Source organism: Neofelis nebulosa, chromosome 5, assembly GCF_028018385.1.
Source record: "Neofelis nebulosa isolate mNeoNeb1 chromosome 5, mNeoNeb1.pri, whole genome shotgun sequence".
Lineage (NCBI taxonomy): Eukaryota > Metazoa > Chordata > Mammalia > Carnivora > Felidae > Neofelis > Neofelis nebulosa.
This window is the reverse complement of record NC_080786.1, coordinates 114,521,838-114,547,996: the sequence shown is the minus strand read 5'-3', so window position 1 is coordinate 114,547,996 and position 26,159 is coordinate 114,521,838. Positions and strand designations below refer to the sequence as shown.

Sequence of the window (26,159 nt, the reverse complement as noted above, 5' to 3'; positions counted from 1 at the left end):
CACACAATAAATACTATGTAACTGCTTTCTAAGTAATAGAAAAATTAATACTTTTAATTTATTATATTGCAAGATGACATTTTTATTGGATTTTCTTTTTTTGTTTTTTTTAATTTTTACTTTGGTGCTTATAACAAATTAAAGTTATAGAAAGATAGCATCAAGTAACAACCTTGATATGCTAAAAATGAAACAGTGGTGAGCAGATTCTCAGGCTTTCCTATGAACCCTCATATTTAAAAAAAAAAAAAAAACTACTAACATGAAAACGGGATCCTGACATTTCTACATGCAAATTTAAAACTAAAGAAGAAGAAGAAGAAAAAAGCCCAGTAACACAAAGACAAACACATTATCATCTAAATGCAAAAGTCTTGCTGCTTCTTTAACGAATTTCTGGGTAAGGATATTAGTTTTGGAACCTCCACTACTGTTACTGAGTCCCTCAGGTTACTGTGATCTTATGAAACCCTGGCAGTTTAACAGCCAGAATAGGCATAGCAGGGTTGATGGCAGCTTCTGAACCATTTTTAAAATGTAGCATCTAGCAATGTAGACTAGGCACATTGGCAAGTAATTCTATTCAGAATTGAAATATTTTTAAATAATATTATGGTTTTCCATTAGGGTGACTATTTTTAATGTCTTTGACCAACTCAATGTAATATACAAAAAGCACATCATGTCAGGCTAGCTTTGAAGACAATGTAAACCCATGTAGCAGCAGAGTTATTGTTCAAAGTGTGCTTCATTTTCGTTCATGATAAACATGACTGTGTGCCACAGAATTGTTGTAGTAAGAATAGGCTTTTCTTGTAAAAAGTTGTACTGTGCCTATGCAATGTTTACGTGGTTTTCAGATTCCTTTCTTATTTTCCCCAATAGTAAACAAGCAAACAGTGGAAATAAACCTATATATAGAGAGAATAAAATTATATCTATATCTTCATATAGATATAGACATATATAAAATATGTGCTATCCAATGTGGTAGCCACTGCCATATATGGCTATTTAATTTTAAATTTATTAAATTTAAGAAAAACTAAAAATGCATTTACTCAGTCATTCTAGACCACATTCACATACTGAAAAGCTATATGTGAATGTGGTTACTGGCTACTGTATTGAACAACACAGATATACAAAATCTCTAACACTGCAGTAAGTTCTATTAATCGGTTATTAATATATCATTTGTTTTAGATAAATCACATATGACCTTATTATTTTAACTTGTACATATTCTCAATAAACAAGAAACTTATTTTTTTCCCATTGGATAAAAATACTCAAAAACAAGCATGAATATACTTACGATTTTTTATATATTTACAAAAATTATACAAAATAAATCAGGAAGAAATAAATCAATAGTCTTTGACTATACATTAATAATAATCAAAGTCAACTTAGTTTTTATGTTTTTTTCATTAGTATGTAAAATTTTATTTTTACCTCTAAAAATAGCAAAGATACTACAATTGAATTCCAAATACTATGAACATCCGTATATTCAAATCCTATGGGCCATTAATAGAATTTAACAGTGAAATACCAGAGGAGTCTCACATTGACTCTATATTGGAATTTAGTTCCTGAGTAGCAAAAGCCCATTTTCATAACAACTCAGAATGGGCACATCTTACACGCAATATATGTATTTCACATATAGTAAGTTATAATGTTATAATGACTCAAATATTTAATGATCTTTAACAAACAGAAAAAGGAAAACTAGATACTTTTTAATAGTTGAAATATGTAATATTCAATTATCTTTAATGAAAAATTAAGATGATAAATTTGACTCAAAAATAAATATAGTTAGTGTTTAAACACACAGTTATTTAGCACATATTTTTTGTAGACATGTAAAAGAAACATTCTCTGCTTTAAAAACTTTTTGAGGTTCTTGAGAAGGCTGTATATGTGTATCAAAGTTAGACAAAAATGTGAAGAACCATAAGTTAATTGTCAAGTGATTGGTATAAGTGAGTTACATGGAATTTTTAACCATCTAATAATTATAAGATAATATTGAGAAATATTTATATTCCCTATAAACATTTGAACAGCCATAGTAAAGAAACATACTATGATTAAAATGATGGGGAACTCCTGACATAAAAGGCATATTAAGTTTTCATTGGGTTGTTATAGGTCATTTGGAAATATAATGAGATGTCATTCAAAAACTGTTCTTTTTATAATCAAATTTTAATATACACCAAAATATATAGAACTTCATAAATGCAAACATGGTACCTGACTTCAAACTAAACTGAAATATTATGAGAAACATTTTGATAAAAAGTACTTACAAAATCCAGCTTGAGATGCCGGGTTAATTATTTCCTTTCATCTGACACATTTACTCTATCTCTAATTTGTAGTAAGAGAACATGTTTTGCATTAATTGTATCAAAATAGTTAAAATGTTTAGCTGATAATGGTTATTAATATGGATATTATTAATAAATTTAACATTTAACTATTTGATATACCCAAGTATTTGTATTACAAAACCTAGCTTTGTCTTTTCCTGAAGCAGGTCATGAAGTATCTTAATACACATATGATATGATAGAAAATTTCTAAGCCTATTTTGATAGACTAATTTGAATACATAAATAGATATTAATAGCAGTATTCCTGTAATATTTTATCTTATTTGTTAAGATGGAAATAGGTGTATTTCAATATATAAAGGTTTTTTTAAAGTTTTACTTTTAGTTTTACTTCTATAATTGGTCTCTGGTTGGTATTTAGAACTTGCTCTTTAATGGTATTTATTATAATTCAATAAAAATGAAGTTTTTCATTCAAGTGGGCATGAAAGAAAAACTGAATTAATATGTTACTAACAAAACTGAAATAATTTAAAACAAACTTTAAAAAATTATCTACATAATTTAGGTAAAATTAATTTTTGTGAATATCTGATGCCACAGAGCCTATTATGTAAACCTCATTAAAAAGGCAAGTAAATTGAATCTAGTTGACTTATTTGGCCATTCTGTATAGCCTTCAGTATTGTAATTGATAGTAGTAAAAGTTCATGTACTAGCTTTCAAAGGATGAAACAATCTTTACCAAAAGTTTAACTCAAGCAAAAGTAGTAATGGTAGAGATCCATGCCTTAAAAGGTGAGGGTATGATTCTTTTCCTCTTCACTAAAATAATGCGAAACTCTATTATGGGGTAATAGATGCCTTGTAATGGAATAATTCATATGTCTGTGACTGCAATATAATATAAGCTTCTAATAGTTAGGAACTAAATCCAAATAATCCTTGTACCTTCCCCATAATGCTTAGCACAGATGCACATGGAAATCTCACCTGGTAAATGTTACTGAATTAGAGTAGTACTAGAGAGAAGATTTTTAATGACTTGCAAACACATTTATATATATATATATATATATATATATATATATATATACATCATATATATATATATACATCATATATATATACAGCATATATATATACATCATATATATATTTAATGAAATGTATGTAAGTATTTAATATATGTATATATTATATATATATGATGCATATATATTTGCACATATATTTTCTCTTATTACAAAATGCCATACAACATAAAAACAAAAGGTAATATCAGAGCAAAATAAGCTAATGTGTTTTATGTAGCCTCAAGTTGATTTATTTTCTGTGAAGTTTTTAAGATTTGATATGCTTAACAAAAAAGTGAAATAGCCAGCACTGCTTTTCAATGTCTTCTTTCAGAAAAATATTAACTATCTCCTAATATCAAAGAAATATTTCTGAAGTGTGTTTTCCTTCTGATTACATATTTTCTTAAAGTAAAGGGCCTCAGATTAACTATATTTGACTTTGTGGATTTTTTTTTTAATTTTAGTGGTCTGCACTGTAGAACATAAAACCTAAGCTTTTAATTAATTTATACTTTAAAGTTAATGACATGACAGCAACAATACTTTTCACAGCATGTCTCTAAATTTTATATTAACAAAAAAGACTTAGACAATTGTACCTATTCAAAGTACTAATCTTCTAAGACTTGATGTTTTGACACACTTGAGAATCAACACTCTTTATTTATGTAGCTTCTACCTTGACCTTAGAAAATGTAAATTACAGATATAAATGGATTAATTTACTCTTCTACCAGGATAAAATACCTAAGATTTTCTCAAGCCTTGAAACATGCTGAGTATTAAACATTATAATCCTTTTTTTCCTCAAAGAAATTAATTGCAGGTTAAGTCTCTTCTCCTTTCATCATTTTAAAAAGCAAATAGTATTTTTGAATACTATTATTTCTACTATAAAAGATAGCTTATATTAGTTTTTAGTGTTATTTACATATATTTTTAATTGAACTGTGGTTAACATACAATATTATATTAATTTTAGGTGTATAACATAGTGATTTGACATTTATATACATTACGAAATACTCACCATGGTAAGTGTAGTACCATCTATCACCGTACAAAGTTATTACCATATTATTGACTATATTCCCTATGCTGTACTTTTCATCCCTGTGATTTATTTATTTTACAACTGGAAGTTTATACCTCTTAATCCCCTTTACCTCACATAGTCTTTATTTAATAAAAATTTAATCATTCTTACCTGAATCCAGACCAGGTATATGTACCATATATCATGAAGAACAGCAGTCTGAAAGAATACAAAAGAATTCTGAATATAGTGCTGAAAAATGAGACATGAATGCTTTTCTGAATATGGGTATGATTCAAACAGACAAGTGCAGATAAATCTACATGAATATTGCATCTGGTTCACTGAGTGGCTTATAATTTTGAAACTGTCACATGTCAGCAAATACATCAACACTGCTGGAAAATCAAAAAGGAACTACATTTCTGTTAAGTGAAATTGCTTCCCCCTCACATAAGATAACCATGACTATATTTTAAATAAAAAGTTAGCTTTTAAAAACAAATTACTTTTACTTATATTATCATTAACTCTTTTCTGAGTGAAGAGAACTGACCACATAAAAGAAATCAACAAATGTTTCAGAATGAATATCAATATACACATTGTGTGTGTATATGTGTGCATATAAATATCTATGTATTTGTATGTACATATAATGTAGCACAATGGTCAAATAGTTATGGTAATTCTTTTGGAATCTCACTAGTCAAAGGTCATGATAACTGCACTTCAATTCATGTTCTTTGAGATGAGTTGTTTTTTTTTTTTAAGAGGTCGTTATTTTCTAGACATGCAATTGACAATATCTAAATATATGAAGCAGTTTTTATTTTAATATTGATAAAAGTCTTGTAATGTTTTTCTTAAAAATCAAAACCAGAATATAACTATCGATTATCTGACCAGAAAGTAATATGCTTCACTATGACTTATTTACACAAACAAAATTGTGAACTGCAGATGAATTGTAGGTAGGGGTAAAGATCCAGTTTAAAAATTCAAATCTAACTTTAAAAAGGTCATGGAAGTCTATTCTTTGGCAATAAAGAGATTGTTTAAACAAAATATCAGCATAATGAATCATTAACACTTCTAAGACTATTTAGACATAACGATTTATATTATAATGCAGCCTTTTACTTTTACAGTTGGCAAATTATAAACTGAATTTGCAAATGCCCATGTGGTCAGTCAGTATCAGTAAGAGTGGTAAAATCAAATTTTACTCCTTTAAGTACCAATACATAAACTCCATACTTGGCTATCTTTTCAGCAGTGATTTGCATACGTTTAAACTGGCATGGACACCTTTAAAGAGAGGCAGTGTTTGAATTCGTAAGGAGAGTGAAAGTACAGTCACCAATCAGAAACCTTCCCTACATTCTCAAAATCACTTGCATTTTACATTTCTCTCCACGCAGCTGAATTAGACGTGGGGCCTCTTCAGCCACACTTCCCTCTGCTTCCAGTAGACTTTAGCCAATAACTGAACTTCAACTACCATATGTGATAACAAACATCGCAGGGTGGAAACACATCGAATGAGGATCCTTTCTCTCCCAGAATTCCGTAAGCGTCAAACGCCGATCCTTTGCTCCTTCATCAGCTATTTCCTCAACACTTGCCACTGTGCCATTTCCCTCTGCCCACTTTGAAAACATGGTCTACCCTTTATAAGAACACTGTTTTCTCCGCTCAGCATTCTCCATTGCCATAAATACGTTCTGAGTTTTAAGGAGGGCTTTTCAAGCTCACTCGCCTGTGACAGGCTAAGTCCCTTCAAGAAAGAAGATGATGATGCTAAAGAATAACAGCAAATAAAGTATTACAGAACCCCCATGCTAGCAATATGGGTTGCTCTGCGCCACCCTATAAAAACGCATTAAGTTTAGTCTGAGAGCCTTTCCTCCTTGCTTTTTTCTTCCTCGTGTGAGCAGTCGCCTCCACCGGCGAGCAGTGGAGGCATTTTTGTTGTCGACTAACCCCCTCTAGCGCCGAACTGGCAGCATCCGAGCCGCGGCTGCCAGGCGGGCCGAGCGCAGGGCTTGGCGGAGCTCAGGAGAGCTCGCGGCTCCGGCCCTGCCCTCTGCGCCCGCCACGGCCGCGGGGCGAGGGCACGAGGGCCACGGACGCGAGACCTCTCCCTGTTAGCACTGCGTGTTGGCCCGGCCCTGCGCTGAGAGCCGCGTGATCCTACCGAGTCGCCAGTGAGTCTGCGGCTTCCCACCGACTCGAGCGCCGGCGGGGAGTGGGTGCCGCGAGGGGGCGGCTTGCGTGGGGAGAGCAGTCCGCTCGCCGCGCACCCGGCGCCGCCGTGGATGTTGCCGCGCGCCGCTCAGCCCTCGGGCCGCTTGGAGCGCACGGTCCGACGCCGCCACGCCGGAGGCACGCCAGGAGCGCTCCGAGCCCCCAGAATCCCAGCGCCCACGACTGCGACAATGCTTGTGACCTCCACCGCGAAGTCACCGCCGCATGGCGACGCGAAGACCTCAGTGAGCCCCGGCGCCGGGCACCCGCCCGTATCCAGCCTGATGTGACTCTCCTCGGCTGCTGGCTCGCTCTTTTTTGCCTTACTAGGACCCGAAGCAGCGAAGGAGGCCACAAAGTTGAGGCGCTCGCCCTAGTGGGCAAGTTTGGGCGACCCGAGCGGTTGGAGTGGTCGGCCGCCGCCAGGCTCGCCCCACACCCGGAGCGCCTGCCCACAGCACTCACCCCCTCCAGTGGCGGAAATGTGGAGAAAGCAGGGAGAAACGGTGTCAGGGGCTGATTAGCCCTAACACGCTCGGCGCTGCTGCCGCGAAATGGGAAGCAAAGTGTTTGGGGGACTAAGTTCGGCTTTAGAAATGCCCGGAAAGAGGCTGCCAAGGCCGAGGCTCAGCGCGGACGCGGCGGAGTCGGAGGTGTCCTCTGTGCTAGCCGCTGCCGTTGCCACCTGGGCGAGGGGCTGAGGGCGCAGCGCGCACGTAGCTCGCTCGCTCGGACCACTCACGGCCCCGCCGAGCCACTTCGTTTCCTTAGCTCTCGCCACACCGGCCGAAGGAGTGCCCGCGCGGTCCCCGCGCCCCTTCACAACTGCTGCGCCTCCTGCTTTTGGCTCTGCAAGTGCCCACTTCAGTCCGGAGAGGCGCTCGGGCCGCCGAACTGCCCGCCGCACCTGGTCGTCCCTCCCCCCACTTCCCCCCCGTGAGGCGCCCTCCCCCGCCCCCTCGCTCCCCTCCTCCAAACCACATCCCGAGCTCGCTCCTGCGCGCGCGCTCTCCCGGGCCCAAGTGAATAGTCCTCGCGCGAGCGGGACACGGTGGTGGATGCAATTCCGCTCCCTTACTGCCGCCAGGAGCTCCCTGGCGCCGCAGGCAGCGTCCTCCTCCGAAGCAGCTGCGTCTGCACCTGGGCAGCCTGGACCTTCGTGCCCTGCCCCCGGGGCCTCGCGCGGGGGGCGCCCCGGGACATCTCCTGAGGGCCGGGTGGAGGAGGAAGAGGAGGAGGAAGAAGACGTGGACCGGGACCCCTACCCTACGCAGGACACCTGGTCCCGCTGCTGTCATTTCTCTTTAAGTGGGAGAAGAGAGCCGGGGAGAGCCATGGGGGGCTGCGAAGTCCGGGAATTTCTTTTGCAATTTGGTTTCTTCTTGCCTTTGCTGACAGCTTGGCCAGGCGACTGCAGTCACGTCTCCAACAACCAAGGTAAGGGACGGGGCGGAGAAGGGGGAGGGGGGGCGGGAGGAGGCGGGTACTCTGACGACCGGTGCATTGGTCGCCTCCTGCAGGTAACTTTGTCCCGGGGTAGGCTTCTTCGGGTTCGCCACATGAGGAGGTCGAGGTTGTTGTCCTCTTTACCAGAGCGCCAGGAGCGGCAACCTCCCCGAGTTGCGGTCCCTTTTGCTCCCAAATGTCTTTAAACGGATGTGTGGGCATCAGCAGCAGTTGGGTCCCACCGCTGGCGGCCGCGGGACCGCTCCCCGCAGCGCTGTCTCCCCAGAAGGTCAGGCTCCGTAGCATACGCTTAATGGACTTCTGGCTCTTCGCTGTGGCTAACGACGCGGTTACTCGTAGGTTCTCACTTGCTTTCCTGAAAGCGGATAGCTCCCGCTGTACCCTGTGACTAAATACCAGCCTTGTGCCTGTGGTAGCTATGTTGCCCTCGCCCAGCCGCAACCCCTTTAGCCCATCCAGACCGAATGTAGACTTGCTGGAAATTATTCCTGGACCAGATGCCCAGATTTTTGTGGTTTCTTTATTGCCGTGACGAGGCGGGGGTGGGGGGGGGGGGGGTCGCGGGGAGAAAGAACGTTAAGTGTGAATTTCCAAGTTGTGAATATCCTACTCGTAAAGTGGAGTCACTGACAGATTTTTTAGGAGGAAGACTTTGGTAGATAAAGTGGTAAAGTGAAACTGTATAGTGTGTGAAAAGTGAAAGTCAGGTTTACACAATGGAAAGCACTGAGAATTCTTGAACGTTTTCTTTCCTTCTATTCAGTAGTCTTTATGAGACATACCTCACTGGATATCTGCTGTGAATATTTAAGGTTCTGTAAAAATATCACCTGCATAATCTAAATTCCTTGAACTAAGTGGCGAACAACCATAAAAGTTTTCCAGCATGTACCTGGCTGGATGTTCTCATTGGCGCCGTGATGACCATCAATATGTCACCTGTTATGTCACACGTTTCTAAAGACCTCAAATGTAAAACTTCAATTATAGTTACAATTTAACATCTAAGGCTTTGAAATAATTTGCAGATATAAAAATGGAGGTCAGATGATATGAGTGTGCACTTGCTTTGTGAGGATGAGAAGGTAGAGAGAAGGCAAGTAAAACAACACAGCCCTCTTTTGTGTCATAAACATATGACCATTTTATTTTATTTGGAAATATAATTATTCAGAATAAGAATTCTGTTCTTATTTATACAGCTGCTACTTTTGATAGGTTTTCCTAATTATTTGTTTTTTTTTTTTACCTGCCAGATTGAAATCATACATGCATATGTAAATTTGGAAATCATACATAACTGTCATGTCTTTGAAGATCTGTCACAAAAGTGCCACCTATAGTACAATACTTGCCTGTGTTGGTGTATACCTTCACACACATTCCTCATTTGTTTTCAAGGGCAATTGGCATTAAATATTGAAGGAGTAGTTAATATACCTCTGTAAGAATAGAAGTTTTTAAAAAATAGCATAAAATTATTTACTTGGACTTTTTTTGTGGGGAGACAACGATTTTTAATGATCAGAAACTCAGACGTTTATATCGTAGTATGTGTTAATATTTAGTATGTTAGTATACATGTCTTTAGTAGCCACAGTAGACTCATTTACTAGAAATATTTAACAGTTATTTCCATGCAATCATATCCCTAAATCAACATTTAGTTTTTCATTAAGTATCTATGATATACCAGTTACCATACTGGGCCCTGGGGAAACTAACATAAATAAAACACATATCAGAATCTCCAAGTGACTAAAGTGCCATTCTACCAAAATGTGTCAAGTGTTAAAATACCACCTTTCAGATATTCATGTTAAATTTAAGGGCATTGAAGAGTTATTTGTTAACCTCTTGCAGTAATTTTTATTTTTTGTGAGTTTCCCATGCTTTTTAAATACATTTTACCTAAAATGTTTACCAATATATGTATTATATGTGTGTTTGTGTCAATTCGCTTAACGTTTGTGAACATTACTTAGTTTACCCATCAGTTAAGGAGGATCTTAATTTGAATTTTTATTATTATAATAGAAACGCAGGCTATGCATAAGATTACACTTGAACAATACTGTACCTAAAGGCTAAGTTGGATAAAATTTAGAGTTCTTCAACAGAAGATTATAGAGAAATATGCTCCGATTTTTTTATCAGACACAAGTGATTGCTTATAAAATGGTTTATACAGCCTAAATTCATAGTGATTAGAAGTTAAGCCTTATGTTACTTTAGGATAATATTTGAATTCTGAAATCATCACACTAATGGTTAATAAAATGTCAGACTTCAAAATGTTATTAACATTTTGGAGATTTTTTTAAATTTGTAGTTTCATGAATTAGATAACATGAATCAAAACATTCCTTAACAATTTTTTAACATTAAAAATATGGGGCATTACAGTATGCGTACAATATAAAAAGAATAATGTAAAACATAAATTAGATTTGTTATACACATGATAGTAAATATTAGTAATATGATTAATATTTAATTTTAAGGAGGTAGTATTTATTTTCCTAGTAATTTGTCTTATAATGGAATTTATATTTTATTTTAAAAATTTGTTAGGGTAAAATTTCATTTTTATATAACTTGTCTTCTGATTAAGGATATTTACAAAGTAATTTTTTAAATGTTATTTATATATTTTTACCAAATTATATAAAATCTTCCGTGGTGAGTAGATTCACCTTTCCCTCTCCGTTTTTCTATTACTTAGGCAGGGTAAAATGATGATAATGACAAAAAAGTGAACTACTTCATTTTTAATATGATGCTTAACAAGGTACTGAGAGTAACTTGACTATAAGAAGCATCTCTTGTCCTTTAACTGGATGTGAAGCTCTGCACTATAAAGACAAAATAAATCAATTTGACGCTCTCTTCCTATTACCTAAACCTCCTTGAATCGATCAGAAAGTAGAGTTGCTTCCTAGATCACTTCATCTGATTAAGTAAGTGAAAACATGATTTGTGTTCAAATTTCTCATATTCCATTAATTTTCTCTGTATTTAAAACCACAATATTTATTAAGTATTACCAATTTTAATTTAAAAATAACATTTTATCTTCTTTATAAGCTTTATTTCTGTACTGGGCATTTAGGTGAATATAAAGCATAATCTTATTTCATATGTAAGTAACCATGTCTATCAATTACAGTGGTTAGTAGCCACCAGGGGTCCATTTATTCGAAGATTACTCTGTTTTAGCTAATAGTACTGTATAGCCTAAAAGTGTTGATTTATTTCTCAGATCATGTTTCCAAAACTAATCAGAGACTAAAGTAATTGATTAAAGCAAAATATGGTTCTCATACAAGAGTCTAGTGAACTCATTTTACTACAAAGATTGTGTGAATTGATCTTTTTTTTTTTTCCAGGATACTTAGGAAAAATTAAATAAACAAGCAAAACAGTAGTCTGACTCATTACTATCACTGAATTTCTTAATTTGAATGCATTGACTGTAAAATCCCCTGAGTTGTATGTGAGTACAGGTTAACATACCTGAGCAGAAAAATATCGGCTTAAGAAAAGTCATAGCCTAAAATTAGTTGAACTTCCATCAATATTGTTCACAAACTGTAAAAGTAAATATTGTTCTTATAGAAAGGGATGAATTGAAAGTTTTTTAGAAAGTTTGAGTGAACTTTATAGAAAATATTAAAAACTTTGTTAAATAAGAGAAACTGGATGATTTACAAAGTATGTTTCTAAAATACCTTTCACCTAGATGAAATTCATTTGCAGGGGTAAGCTGTTCATGGTTGTAAAGGGGCAGGAGTTTGTAATCACATGCCTTCTTATTACCTATAAGTATAAAAACAACCTAAAGTGTCATTTTATAATACATTTACAAATCAGAAAAAATCATGTGTAATTAGTCATTATGATTAGTACTCAAAGTAGAAAGATAAAATGTCATTGATATGTATTGATCATCTAAGTATTGTTTGCTCTGGGTTTGGGATAAAAGTGTATCTAAAAACTTTTTCATGCACGAAAGTTATACAGTGTTCTTTAAGGGTCTCTTTAAAGTAGAAGTAACATGAATAAAATGGTTTTATTTCGATTTTCCTAAGAGGAAAAAATACATATCTAGGGGACAAGACAAAATTAATGTTTCCATTACATCTTTTATTTTTTTTTTTTATATTTTCAAACTTTTCTGTATGGAATTTGTATTACTTTCATGTTACAAAATTAAATATTAAGAAAAATATTAGAGTAGAATCCTTCTGTTTCTTCACTCATTATTGCCAGCATAAACTAGTACAAAAGGCATTATGTATTTCTTGTATTTCCTTCTCCTAAGATCTTTCCCCATCAGAGGCACCACATCTCAGTCAGTCTCTACCTTTATTCACACACCCGAGTACTTCAGGGTACATACTGCATTTGTCCCAGATGGCAAGAGAATGGATTGTACTTTATACTGTACATCAACCAGACTCTAGCAGTAATAGAAGTTAGCAGTAATAGAAGTTTCTTCTTTGTGTTTGACTCAACATTTTTTGGGAGCGTAAATTGATAGAGATCAGTACATATAGTTAAGTAATCAAAATGGGTTGACTTTGCCTAAAGTACAGTACAATCCAACTAAATTTATAAAGAAGGATTAAGTTGTTTATGCATCTACCATGTTCTTTTCTAAAATAAAAAAATATGTATTTGAAGTGTGCAATATAATTTGATATACTACGTCTACAGCATTTTGATCAACTTATAATTTCATTAGACTGGGGAAGTGACATTTGAGCCAAATTCTAGGGAGAAAAAATGTAGAAGTATGGAAGGGGAAGAATTGCATTCTAGGTATAGAGAACTGCCTTGGCAGTGATCTGGAAAGGAAATGAGCTTGACACATTTGAAGAACGGAGTCCTGTGTGACTGGAGTTCACTGAAAAACAAGAGAGTAGCACAGTGGGCGGTCTGAAAGATGGCTAGGAACCAGATCCCACAGAGAAGAAAAGGAGTCATGGTAATGAGTTGTGTTTTAATAATATTCTAGGTAAAATGGGAAGGTTTTGAGAGATTTTAACCAATTTTCATTTTAAGAACATTATGGCTGATGAGCAAAGAAATGATTGGAAGATGGCAAGAATAGAATTAGGGGTCTGTTGCAGTTGTTCAGGAGAGGGGTTATGGTGGCCTGGCCTAGAGTGGTGGTAGCAGAAATGGGGAAAAGAAGACGGATTTGAGATACATTTTGGAAGTAGAATTTGTGGGACCATCTTATCTTTACAAAGAAATAAGTGTAGATATTCAGCATTTATATCTTTTTTTTTTTTTATTACCAAGGGGCCCAAACAAATTTTTCATTACTCCCCATAAAAATTACCTTGCCATATAATTACTGATACTTGACAGGGACAGGAGGGGTGATTATATGATATTCTTGGGGGCAGGAATGAGGGAAGGAACATACTTTCCACTAAGCAATAGTAAATTGCATGTCATTTAACAAATTTCTTTGACCAGTTAATTATCAATTGTTTGAATTCCCTTTTAATAATATTATATAGGTGCTGTTATTAAATATATAGAATCATAAAAAGTCTTAACAGTCCTATATATTTAGTCTGTATTTAGAAAATCCATACTCTGGAGAAGCTTCATTTAAACATTTCCAAATATTCTTAAATATATATTCAAACATAGTAAATCTTAAATTTTACTTTACTGCTTAAAATTTTCTGAAAAAAAGGCTACTGTTACAGTTATTTCCTTTCAGTAAACATTTTGACTTATGTAATATACAGCCTCAGTTTTCAATGATAAATATTATAACTGAAAGGAAACATCCACTCTTTAAAAGATATTTATTGAAGGCCTTCTGTTTGATAGGGTGTTTACTTGCCATCTATAATGGATAAAGGAGAAGTTTCCCTTCCAAAGAATATGACCCAATGAGGAGTTTCCAGTCTCTTTCCAGATCTGGCAGGAACATTTTGTTTCCTTAAAATGAGGTACAAAAGCTATTAGAAAAACTTTGAAAACACGTTTGTTATGTGATAAGATATAGCAGTACTGACAATAAACCCTCATAGAACATGTATATATCATTTATTTGAAAGTGATATCTAAGATTACATTTTATCTCAAAATGAGTCACTCGATAATCATTAAGCATCTCTCTTGTGTCAGGAATTATGCTAGGTTCTGAGGCTACATTGATGATTATAGTACAGTCTCTGTTCTTTAGAAGCTCAGTCTGCACTGTTGATGTTGTATATCTTTGAATCATCTTTAATTACTTGGTGATTTTTATAAGATGAAGAATTTTATAGTAAATGAGATTATGAGGGAGAGAGGGAAGGGAATAAAATACTATCAACCTTTTTACACATTTTACTTGTAAAATTGCTTCACAAGAATCTTCTAATGTTTTATGATGGGTATATATTTAATTATATAAGAAAAAGCATAAATATACATCTTAAAAATATATTAATGGTGTAAAAACATATTTCATATACCTAATGGCTTTCCACAGACTGACATGTGGAGTGAGCTTTTGTTCAAGCTGGCATATTTTGTTTTTTTAAGGTGGACTAATTATTGAAAACTGTAATTTATGTTGAAGATGCCAGTTTCCAGTTTCAAATAGGAGCAAGCATACCTTTTAATTGAACTTTGAGTGAGAATTAAGGTTAAAGTGTGTATTTTCAGTCCATGTCCTGAAAAATACTTCAGCTACTTTCCTAGGATACTGCTGAGTCCTCTAACTGTTGGCCTGTTTGATGACCTGTACTTGCATAAAATTGAAAAGTCATCACTCTTCCTCATATTTCCTTTCATAACTTCAGGTGCAAAAGTCATACTTACTTTTTGATCATAGGAGATACAAGATAATATCTCCTTAAAAATTTGATATTCAGGGGGTGGAAATAATGTTATTTTTATCTTGTAATGTTAGATATCTTTGTGGATCTCTGGAGCTGATAAAAAGCAAGCATATGTGTAAATATAGATGTAACTTATATATTATGCTAATTTACAAGTAACATAAGACTAGGATAATTATATATTCTTTCAGGTTGTACTGTACTATGATACTTATATTTTGTGGTACATGAGCATCGCAATGAGAAACACGTTCTAGTACATAAAGTGTAATATGTAGAATAAAGATAAAACACTTGTCCACAATTAAAAAAATGATCAAATGGAAATTTTCCTACCTATGATAATTATTAATAGGTATATTTTAACTAAGTTAATCAATAGAAATATTTTGTGTACTTAGAAATGAAAAGGTATTACATTAGTATGTATTCCAAGTAAGAATTATCAAAACTAATTGAAATTGCCCTGAAATTTGAGTTGAATTATATTTTAATATCACCTTAGTTTTTACTTTAAAAGGCAGGAATTTTTTTGTTATGTTGCTGAGAGATGATACTTTAATATTGTTGACTATAATATAAATTAAATGTATAGAGAATTAAAATGAACAATGTGTGCTATTCTAAAAATTGATAGCTTAGGGGCGCCTGGGTGGCGCAGTCGGTTAAGCGTCCGACTTCAGCCAGGTCAGGATCTCGCGGTCTGTGAGTTCGAGCCCCGCATCAGGCTCTGGGCTGATGGCTCGGAGCCTGGAGCCTGTTTCTGATTCCGTGTCTCCCTCTCTCTCTGCCCCTCCCCCGTTCATGCTCTGTCTCTCTCTGTCCCAAAAATAAATAAAAAACGTTGAAAAAAAATTAAAAAAATAAAAATAAAAATTGATAGCTTAGACAATGACATTTATTTTTAAATATGATTCAGTAGTTACATAGTTTATACAGACAACAAAATGAAAGAAAAATAGGGATAGAAGAGAGAGATGAATTATGGCTCTATTTAAAAAATAAACCTGTTGGTTAAGGAATCTTTCATTATACATCTCTCATAAAGTTCCGACTTAGATTCCTTAATCTCAGCAAGTATAGAAGTGCCCATTGATGACAAACAGTCTTAGCTAAAACTTAAACCCAAAACTACAAATTTCCCTCCACACTACCTCTGAATTTAAAGTATGCTTAGATAATGTTTATCTTGTGAATGCAAGTGAAAATAAGTAGTAGCTGCCATTAAGTGTGACAGGAAAGAGCTGAGCAAACTAGTAGCTAGCATTGCAAAAATCATGAGAATTTTGTCAATTTTCAAAATTAAGTAAAATTTCTATATTGGTCCACTTGTTAATAATTAGTATGTCTCAACAGCAACAAAAAGACAAGTGGATAATAGGACAATTTTAGGATACTAGAAAATTTAATGAGGAAAGTTCACCCTTAACTTAGCTATTTTTCACACATAATTTAGTGAGGAAGCAGTCAGGAAGAGATCTCAATTTTTATCTTGAAAAGAAACCCAAAATTTCAGAAGTATATATTATTGTTAAAACATATTGCTTAGTATAGTTTAAAGTAAGTAAAAATTAACATGCTCCAATTTTATTGTTATATTTATGATACTGTATTAGAGCAAAAAGGTATCTGTAGTAGATGCAATAACTTACTATCTTACAGTGTTATAGTATAATAATTTCATTTTATAGGTTAAAAAAACTGTAGTTCACCAAGGTTATTAAAAGCATCAGTTTGGTTCTTTGTTTAATAAAAATTAAATGTGTAAGAATCTTTATAATACTCACTAGTTTAGGATCAGAAATCTATATATGTATGCGTTGTTTTTTAGATTTTCCAGAGCCCTATTACCTAGTAAAGCAGAATTAAAATATAAGAATTTATTTTAAAGGTTAGTATTCCAAAGTTTTAATATGCTTATTAAGGCTAAATGAAGCTTTTTTTCCCCCTAAAAATGTAGTGAAGCCTTAAAATCAGATGAAATTGTTAGCCTGTTTCTATAATAAAGTCCTCAAATACTTTTTGATTGGAATATAGCTGTTGTTACCTTTGGATTTTTTATTTGTTCATTTATATTTTTATTACTTAGATATATATGGTTTATTTTTTTCTAGACTTCTCAAACTAGTTCAACAATAAGTGTACATTCATCCAATTTTTAAATGAAATATATTGATAACTCTTATGTTTTTTTTTTTTAACTGTGCTGGGCACATGAAATACAAAGGCAGGTTATTGCCAGGAACTTCTGAGAGCCTAAGATCTAGTTAGGCCATTTATATGTTATTGAATAAGTGAAGCATTAATTTATATATCAAGGTTATATGGATTAGCTGTTGCATAGATAAGTTCACATCTATGAACTATTGTTTACAGAGATGAAAAGATAAAAGTACTGCCTTAAGGGTCTATGGATTGATATATGGAAACATTGAAAATAAATATTCATTCCCTATATTGGCCATGACTTTATGTGACTGCTAGAAATGAGATAAGTTAAGATCTGCCTCCTGACCTTAAGGACAATGTTATGAAATTGAAGAGAAATACCAGACAGTTAAACATTAGTGATCTATTATTGCAAATATAAAATGAAGGGAAATAACATCAAGTTTTACGAATAAATGAGTCACACATGGAAAATAAAAATGAGCTTCACATTTATCAGTTTTCATCATCATGAATATATGAAGCTATTAAGAGAATTAAAATGAGTAGCTCCTCCAGAGATCTCAATTCTTTAAAAAAAAATTAATGTTTATTTTTGAGAGAGAGAGAGAGAGAGCAAGCAAGTGAGCATGAGCAGGGCAAGGGGCAGAGAGAGAGAGGGAGACACAGAATCCGAAGCAGGCTTCAGGCTCTGAGCTGTCAGCACAGAGCCCGATGCAGGGCTTGAATCCAGGAGCATGAGATCATGACCTGAGCCGAAGTCGGACGCCCAACTGACTGAGCCAAGGTGCCCCAGAGACTTCAATTTTTAAGTTACTTTGAATAGTTATTATGCACTTAAAGATTAAGATTTATTCTACATACAAATGCAAAGTAAATATCAAAGTAATATCTTACATTGAACATAAAACTTTTAAGTTAAGTGGTACAACTTGGCTTTTTCAATAAAGTTTTATCAGGTTCTTTAAGAAATGTATTTAGTGATGGTGGCTGCTTTTATAAAACCGACAAAATCTAAATTTTAATGGATTACTGTGATTTTGTCTACTGAATATTTTATCTTTAGATGAAGGCAAAATTGGAAATACCTGTATGGTTTATATTATATTTAATTTAAAGATTAAAAATTTTTTTGTAGGTTCTTTCCATCTCCTAGTATGTTAATTACTTGTTTTATTATATAATTCTTTTCACTAACTCTATTAAATATTTGTTTTTAGCAGTGTTTCATAACTTTGAAATTGCTTTAATAGCTAAAGAAATTAGGTAAATTGCTGTTTTATTGATTTCATATTTGAACAATGTGCCTGTAGAAACACATAGAAATAGAAATTGCTGCCAGAACATGGTATTTTTAAACAGAGAAAAATCAATAGCAGATTATCCATGATTAGCTGTTGACATTTAGATTTGTATATTTAGAATGTCAAAATCTCTGAAAACTGTCAATTTAGTTTCTAAATTACAACAGTATTCTCAAATATAACATTTTATTTTTTTATCTTTTTAAGTTTATTTATTTATTTTGAGAGAGAGAGAGAGTGGGGGAGGGACAGAGAGAAAGGGAGAGAGGGAATCCTAAGCGGGCTCCACAGTGTCAGTACAGAGCCCAATGTGGGGCTTGATCCCATTAACTGTGAGATCATGACCTGAGCCAAAATCAAGAGTTGTCTGCTTAACCGACTGAACCACCAAAGCACCCTTCAAATCTAACGTCTTGTGGTTCACATCCTCCCTCCAACATAAAGGTGTACTTATAAAAAAACAATTAATTGAAATAATTATAGATCTTTTGACAAACTGGACTTTAATTAATTAACAAATTAGAGATCTGCCAATAAGCCTAATGGATTACTCATATCTTTGCATGCATCTATGTTTGTTGTTATTATTATTACAATATGCTAATATAGGCATTATTTCTATCTTGTGAAAATAAATGTATTTATAAGGCATATTATAATTGGATTAATATATTCTCCTTTAACCATTATACAATACCTGGAATATGGTTATTGCTATGTCATAAAAATTATTTTGATTCTATGCCAGAGTATATATCATATATCATAAGTCTTCATGCTATAGCATAAAAATTATTTTGATTCTATGCCAGAGTATATATCATATATCATAAGTCTTCAAAGTATTTTCACCCACAGGAGATGAACCTAGGCTAGGCTGACCTAGGCTGTCAGAATGTAGCTTGTTGCCGGACTTTACTAGACTGATGATTTTTTTGAGGTTTAAAATCTTAATTATATAAGATTATGATTTTATAAACACTATACCACACACACACACACACACACACACACACACACACACACAATGCTTATACATGGATCCCATTCTCCAAATACACCAGTAGCTTAGTGGAAAGTTCTATCCCTGATGTGGCACTAGAATTTACAAAGCTTATATGGTACCTGTAAAGATAATGAAAAATCAGTGAAATTTCCTTTTTAATATGTTTATCACTGATATATATTAATTCTCCAAGTCCAAGATTATTCTGTTAAGTGCAGTTGCTCTCAACTTCCAATTTAAAACCATGCACTTAATTCTATTTCAGTGTAAAAGTAGCAACTATTCCATGTGAAGTGGCTATTTTTAATTTATCTCTTTTAGCTATTAAATTGGAATGATTATGATTTTTGCTTTTGTTACGTATAAATTCTTAATATACTACTTATATATGTCATTTTAACTCCAGGTGTTTCCTCCAAGTTTGTCTTTAAATAAATGTATTAATATTTGGATATCAAGATTGGTTTCAACCTTCAAATTTTCCCACTCACTATTCCTTTCCCTTTAAGATTGTTTCTGAAGGCTCATGTACACATTGATAAATAAGCAGTTGGGAAATAAGATGTCCATTTGCCAATGACTACAATAGTATTTTATATACCAATGATAAGCTTCCTGGCGAAAAGTCAGTTATAGAATTACAACTAATAGAAGTTATTCTGAAGTGGCGTTTCTTACCTTCCAATTCAAATCTAAATCATTCTAAGCCCATTTATAAATATCCACACGCACAAGAATGGCTGATACTTACCTAGTTGTAGATGGAAAAGAGGGGGAGCAAAAGGTATGCTCAAGTGTAGAGATGTTTACTACATGGAATGAAGCTGACACAAAAGCAGATTCATGAGGCTTTACTGCAAGTGTAACTTTATCTTGAATCCACACATACATACACAATCTTGTAATGTTTAGCTCTAAAAAACTCCTTGGATGAAAAAACCTAGAAAACAGTTGAATGGGGGTTAAGAATTTGACTAAGAGCTAAAGCTAAATCTTTAGCTAAAAGCAACAAAGTTTTCTTCCCTACTTCTCATTTCTTTTTTCTTAAAAAAATTTTTTTAATGTTTTATTTATTTTTGAGAGAGAGGGTGTGAGCAGGTGAGGGGCAGAGGAAGTGGGAGACACAGAATCTGAAGTAGGCTCCAGCTATCAACGCAGGGCCCAATGTGGGACTTGAACTCACAAACCACGAGATCATGACTTGAGCTGAAATCAGAACCTTAACTGATGGAGCCACCCAGGTGCACCCCTAGCTCTCATTTCTTAATAATTAATATTTTTGGAGAAGTTTACAATTTTATGGAATTATGTCTATTGATCTTTTTCTTGGTTAATTTTCTGAGTTTTTTTTTTAAATGTGTAAAGAATCTTTGCACATCCTATTTAACTGTATTTTCTAGTATGTTATGTCTTCAGGTTAGTATATCCTGCCTCTAATGATGCTGTGACAACAAACATTTCTTTTGAAGATATAAAATGTTCCAGAAAGCAATTAAGCAGAATATTGAAATATAGTCGTATGCTTGGATCCATTAATTCTGTTTTCATGAATTTAAATTCTAGGGAAATGCATAGAAAAAGAGGCTAACATTTATATACAAGGATTTTTTCTGTCTTGTTTATAAAATTGAAAAATTGGAATCAGAATACATGCTCCCAAATAGAAGAGTCCTTATAGAGACATAACTTGCTTTATTTGGAAAAATTTCTTTCTTCTTTTTTCTTTTTAAAGTTTTTTTCATTTATTTTATTTTTGAGACACAGAGAGATACACAGTGTGAGCAGGGGAGCGACAGAGAGAAGGGGAGACACAGAATCCGAAGCAGGCTCCAGGCTCTGAACTGTCAGCACAGAGCCTGACACGGGGCTTGAACTCACGGAGTGTGAGATCATGACCTGAGCTGAAGTCAGACTCTTAACCGACTGAGCCACCCAGGTATCCCTGGAAAAAAATTCTTAAATGAGGGCATGTGAATCAATAGGAGCACCAAATTCCTCTGTGTGAGACAGTGGAAAAGTCTGTTTTGCTACTAAAAAGAGAACATTGGAGAGATGGTAGGAGAACCAGGAAAGAAGGCTTGTAAGAGAAACAGTGTAGTGTAGATTCTGGGGTCAGTTTAGATTAGACAAGAGGAGAGTTTAAAAATGATGGTGACTGCCATTCTATTTGATATTGTTTGCATGACTGAGATGTTAACTGATCACCCCAACTTCACCTGCACAATTTTATCAAAATCTGTTACACTCCAGAAAAGTGATAATAGAAAATAGGAGTAAAAATTCTCTGAGAAAATAAGAACAGTTAGATAATCAACCACCCTTCAAAATAAATTCCTGGAGATACAAGATTTAGCTATTCAGCGAAATGGGGTTTGGTTCTTCAGAAACTTTGCCCTATTCTTGTAGGTGGTTAAGAACAGCAGCTGGGTCAGGAATTTTATTCTCATCTAGTCCTAAAACGAGTCTCTAATCCCTTCAGAGGAGGCAGCATGGATCCATCTAACATGACAGCATTCCCACAGAAAATTTATAGAGGGCAAAGAATTTAAAAAAGAAAAGAAACAAAGCTTCCTCTGTGTTTGCTATGTGTGCTATTTCTCTCATCAGGAAATACAGGTCAAATGTGTAAGAAATGGATTTTAGAGAAGTAAAAGGGAAAGTGGTAACTTTAACAGTATGTAATCTTGTTTCAGATGCTTTAAACACACTAGCTTCACTTTCATTTTTATGAATGAACAGAATAGCTTGGCCACCTGTACTTTGCTCATGGAAATGAGCCCTGAAGTCAGGGATTTGGCTATAGTTTCCAGCTGAAGTGAAAATGGGGGAATGTTTTAGCAAAAATGAAGGAATCGGGTGGGGCTCTGTTTGCCTTCATCCCCTTTTTCCTGGGTGATAAACACTATATCATTTCCCAACACCTCTATAGCTCCATCATTCTGAGCTTTCAAACACATTTTGTGGTGGCAGCCACCAATCCTATTCTCTCTTTGCTGCCTGATATCCAGCCAAGAGCTGACTTTACATTCTCTCTGATTTTTTGCAAACAGGATTAATTTGGTCACATGCTATCACTGACAAATTAATCTCTAGGAAGGGTATATTTTGAATGGCAACATTTCCAGGTTTGGAGAAATTGTAGAAAAGAACAATGATTCGTACAAACTGGTTGGGATTACCAGGGTCAGGAAATAGATCCTGCATCATCTCATAAGGAAAGCTTCAGACTCAGATTATATTTTTAGCTGTATTTTGGAGGTTGCAAGCTATCCCAGTCCACCTTTATAATGGTTGTAAAATAGGGCACACTGCAGCATGCGGACCACTCTTAGGCGTATAAGTGTCATTTGTTTATCAGGAATACTGTTGCTTAGAGTAACAAATGTTCCTTTAAAAAAACACATTTGATGAAGAGGTGGTATCATTGCTTTCACTTTTGGAAATTTTATGAAAGGGAAAAAATGAGCCCACATGGTACAATAAGAAAGGAATACAATTAAATACAGTCATTTCCTTTTACTCCAGGCAGTTTTATTTCTGTCAGTTATCTGTGCTCTCAAGTACCTTGGGATGCTCCCTTTCCAATAAAAGCCTACTAGAAATAGCTGGCTTAGGAGAAGTCTGTGTTCCTCAGAAGTACTCAAAGGAAGAGAGGTGTGGTTATTTGCTTGCTGTCCTGTTCTTGGACACTACTTTAGTATTTTGGCAATTAATGTGTATTTCTTCTTAAGCTAAGTATATGGCAATCCATAGAAGGATGAGAGCTATCTTCCAATCTCATGGGGAAACAGAGAGAGCATCTGCTTCCTCTCCCCTTCTTCCTTCCAGCATTCTGACTTGATGATTGAAATCTTGTATTAAATGCTTATGACTGTCATATGTAGGGAATGGAATATATTTGAAATAAATATATGTTTAGCTTGAGTTACTGTATTTTGTTCAAAAGCTTAAAAATAGCTTACTTAGCTATTACCGTAGCTCTTATAACCTGTTAGCAATTATTTCTACTCTGACTTACTGTCTGTCTACACACACACACACACACACACACACACACACACAGCCTAAAACACTATACTACTTGCTCTATAAACTTTTTTTCACTGGTGCGCAATGGTTCACATAATTCCAAGTATCCCATTTTAGTGCTATAATGAAAAGAACTATAAATTTAAAGTGTGTGTACATTTTTATCTTTTTGACTGTATTTCAAGTCATATTACATTAAGTATTTGAAATATAACCTGTGTGAGCCTGTAGTTATTAGGAAAATCAGTTCTAATTTAAGTTCAAAATAAATGGATAGCATCTTTGTGCTAAACGAGGATATTTTTCTGAAAAACTCAAACATGTTTTACTTTTAGCAGTCTCTCCCATTAATGCACGTATAAAAATGTATCTCCAGTTGATGGAGGATTTGGCATACTAGGAAAAATAAAGAAAAAGACCAAATGCTTCTCAACTATGTATATTAATTTAATTCTACCACTTTATCGTTTTTATTCCACCTCTCTAAGGTAAGTAAGCAGCATAAATTACTGCCCTTATTTTACTAATGGAATTTATATGGACATTAAGTTACTTGGCAAAGCTGATAGACCAAATTAGTAACCACAAAGGAAAAAAGAAAGCCGATCTTAAGCCTGTGAGATCAGTGTACTTTCTAAGTGAGAAGGAGAATTTCAAGCAATGTCTGGAGTATTAAAAATGCAAAGATATTAAATTTAAATATTGTTTCTCAATATTAATGTCTTGAAAGCACTTAAAAACACTGAGCCTATATCTCTTATAAAATAATTAAAATCTGTTTTAAAAGAATAGAAAATTATTTGCAAAGAGTCTTTATAAAGAATCTCTAGATAGCATGCCTGGCTGGCTCAGTCGTTGGAGCCTGTGTCTCTTAATCTCAGAGTTGTGAGTTCAAGCCCTACATTGGATGTGGAGCCTACAAAAAAAAAATCCTTGGAATATACAATTTTTTGTTATTAGCAATTAATAGTATGGCTTCAAATGATACTGTTATTTTTACTCTCATTTTCTGTATATATTGTTTTTTCTTGCTTTTTCTTTATTATTACTCTTTCTGTGGCTCTTGTTTACTAATTTGTCTTGATATGTTTTAGCCATTTGTGTAACTAGCCTTGATTAACGAACAATAATAAAGACTAAGACTTTAGTACCTAATGAGAGGTTGTATAGTTTGAATCTCCAGTTCCTGATGTTCCTCTGCATGGGCTACTTTTCATTTTCCTTCAAATCAGATCTAGCATAGCAACTACCAAGTCTTAGTGTCTATAAGAATTGCTGGAGAACTTGCTGCCACTATTAAGTGGCACATTTCTGGGCCCACTACCAACGAATTGGATTTAATGTTTGAGATAGTGTTTAGGACTATTCATTTTTAATAAGCAGTCTCCAAAATTTAGATGCAGATGGCTTGAGACACTCCAACTTACAGATCCCCATCTGTATCCATTCTAGTTCTTTGTTTGCAAGCTGTAGGAATTAAAATAAGCAGAAAAGGAGCTTTAAAAATGTTGAATAATCCACAGAAGCAAAGAGAATCCTAGAGAATCAACTTTAGAAAAAGATGGAAACCAAGGCAGCACCTGGGATCTAGGCATCAGGAATTAATTATTAGCCTCATTGGGCTGAATTGATTTCAGCCCTTTTTCTATCTATAATTTTATCATTCAGCTAAAAATCTTATTCCTGCAAAAGTGAGTCTGATTGGCTAGATTGTGTCATGAACACCAGCATCATTGAAAGAGTAGAACTCCTTGATTGACAACCTTACCATGACTGGACACTATATGGCACAAGTAATTTTTTAAAAATGCTGTCAGTAAAACAAGTGGAATGGGTAATGGGTGGCCCAAACCCAGCACATGTCCAGTGACTGATCATGTAATATTATTATCCAAATAACTTTTTAAAAGAATTTTAGCCCTTACACTAAAAGCTTAATTATGAAGTGAATATAAGTTTATATAATTAGAGTCTGTAGAGTTTCCTGGTTAAGTAGCATCAATTTTGCTACTATCCTCAATAGAGTATTATTGATTTAGGGGGCATATTTTAATAGAACCATTAAGCCAGTCTCCCAAAATGGATAGTATATATTTGCTTTTACTCAAGTATACTTTAAAATGTCCCTTGAGGGGCGCCTGGGTGGCTCAGTCGGTTAAGCGTCTGACTTCGGCCCAGGTCATGATCTCACGATTCGTGGGTTCAAGCCCCGCATCGGGCTCTGTGCTGACAGCTTGGAGCCTGGAGCCTGCTTCAGATTCTGTGTCTCCCTCTCTCTGCCCCTCCCCCACTCACGCTCTTTCTCCCTCTGTCTCAAAATTAAACATTAAAAAAAATGTCCCTTGATAAAATTCTTATTTTACAGTATAGGAAACATAGGTGACCTGAACTAAACTTTGCTTTACAAGAAATTTGATCTTTTAATGAATGACTTAGTGCTATTATGTTCAGACTTTCAGTGTATTAATATAGTGTACAATATTTTTGGTCATTACCATTTGCTTGATTAACATGAGAAAATTTGTAACACAAAGTATTGTGCCCAATATTGATCCAACTTCTGTATACAACTATTGTACTTTTTTAAAAAAAAGTTTATATATCTTGAGAG

The 26,159-nt window shown here is 34.8% G+C and overlaps 1 protein-coding gene across 6 annotated transcripts in view; it reads left to right on the top strand.

Annotated features, from left to right (window-relative positions):
- The first annotated feature begins 7,633 nt into the window (after positions 1 to 7,633).
- The window catches only part of EPHA6 (EPH receptor A6), an 872,130-nt gene continuing 853,604 nt past the window's right edge, over positions 7,634 to 26,159 (top strand). For 4 of the 6 annotated variants that reach the window (XM_058731672.1, XM_058731667.1, XM_058731668.1 and 1 more), the window contains exon 1: positions 7,634 to 8,153. In XM_058731672.1, the coding sequence (XP_058587655.1) occupies positions 7,775 to 8,153 (379 nt within the window). In that variant the 5' untranslated portion in view covers positions 7,634 to 7,774. The remainder of the gene's footprint in view (positions 8,154 to 26,159) is intronic. The other 2 variants (XM_058731670.1, XM_058731669.1) reach the window with 1 other exon arrangement.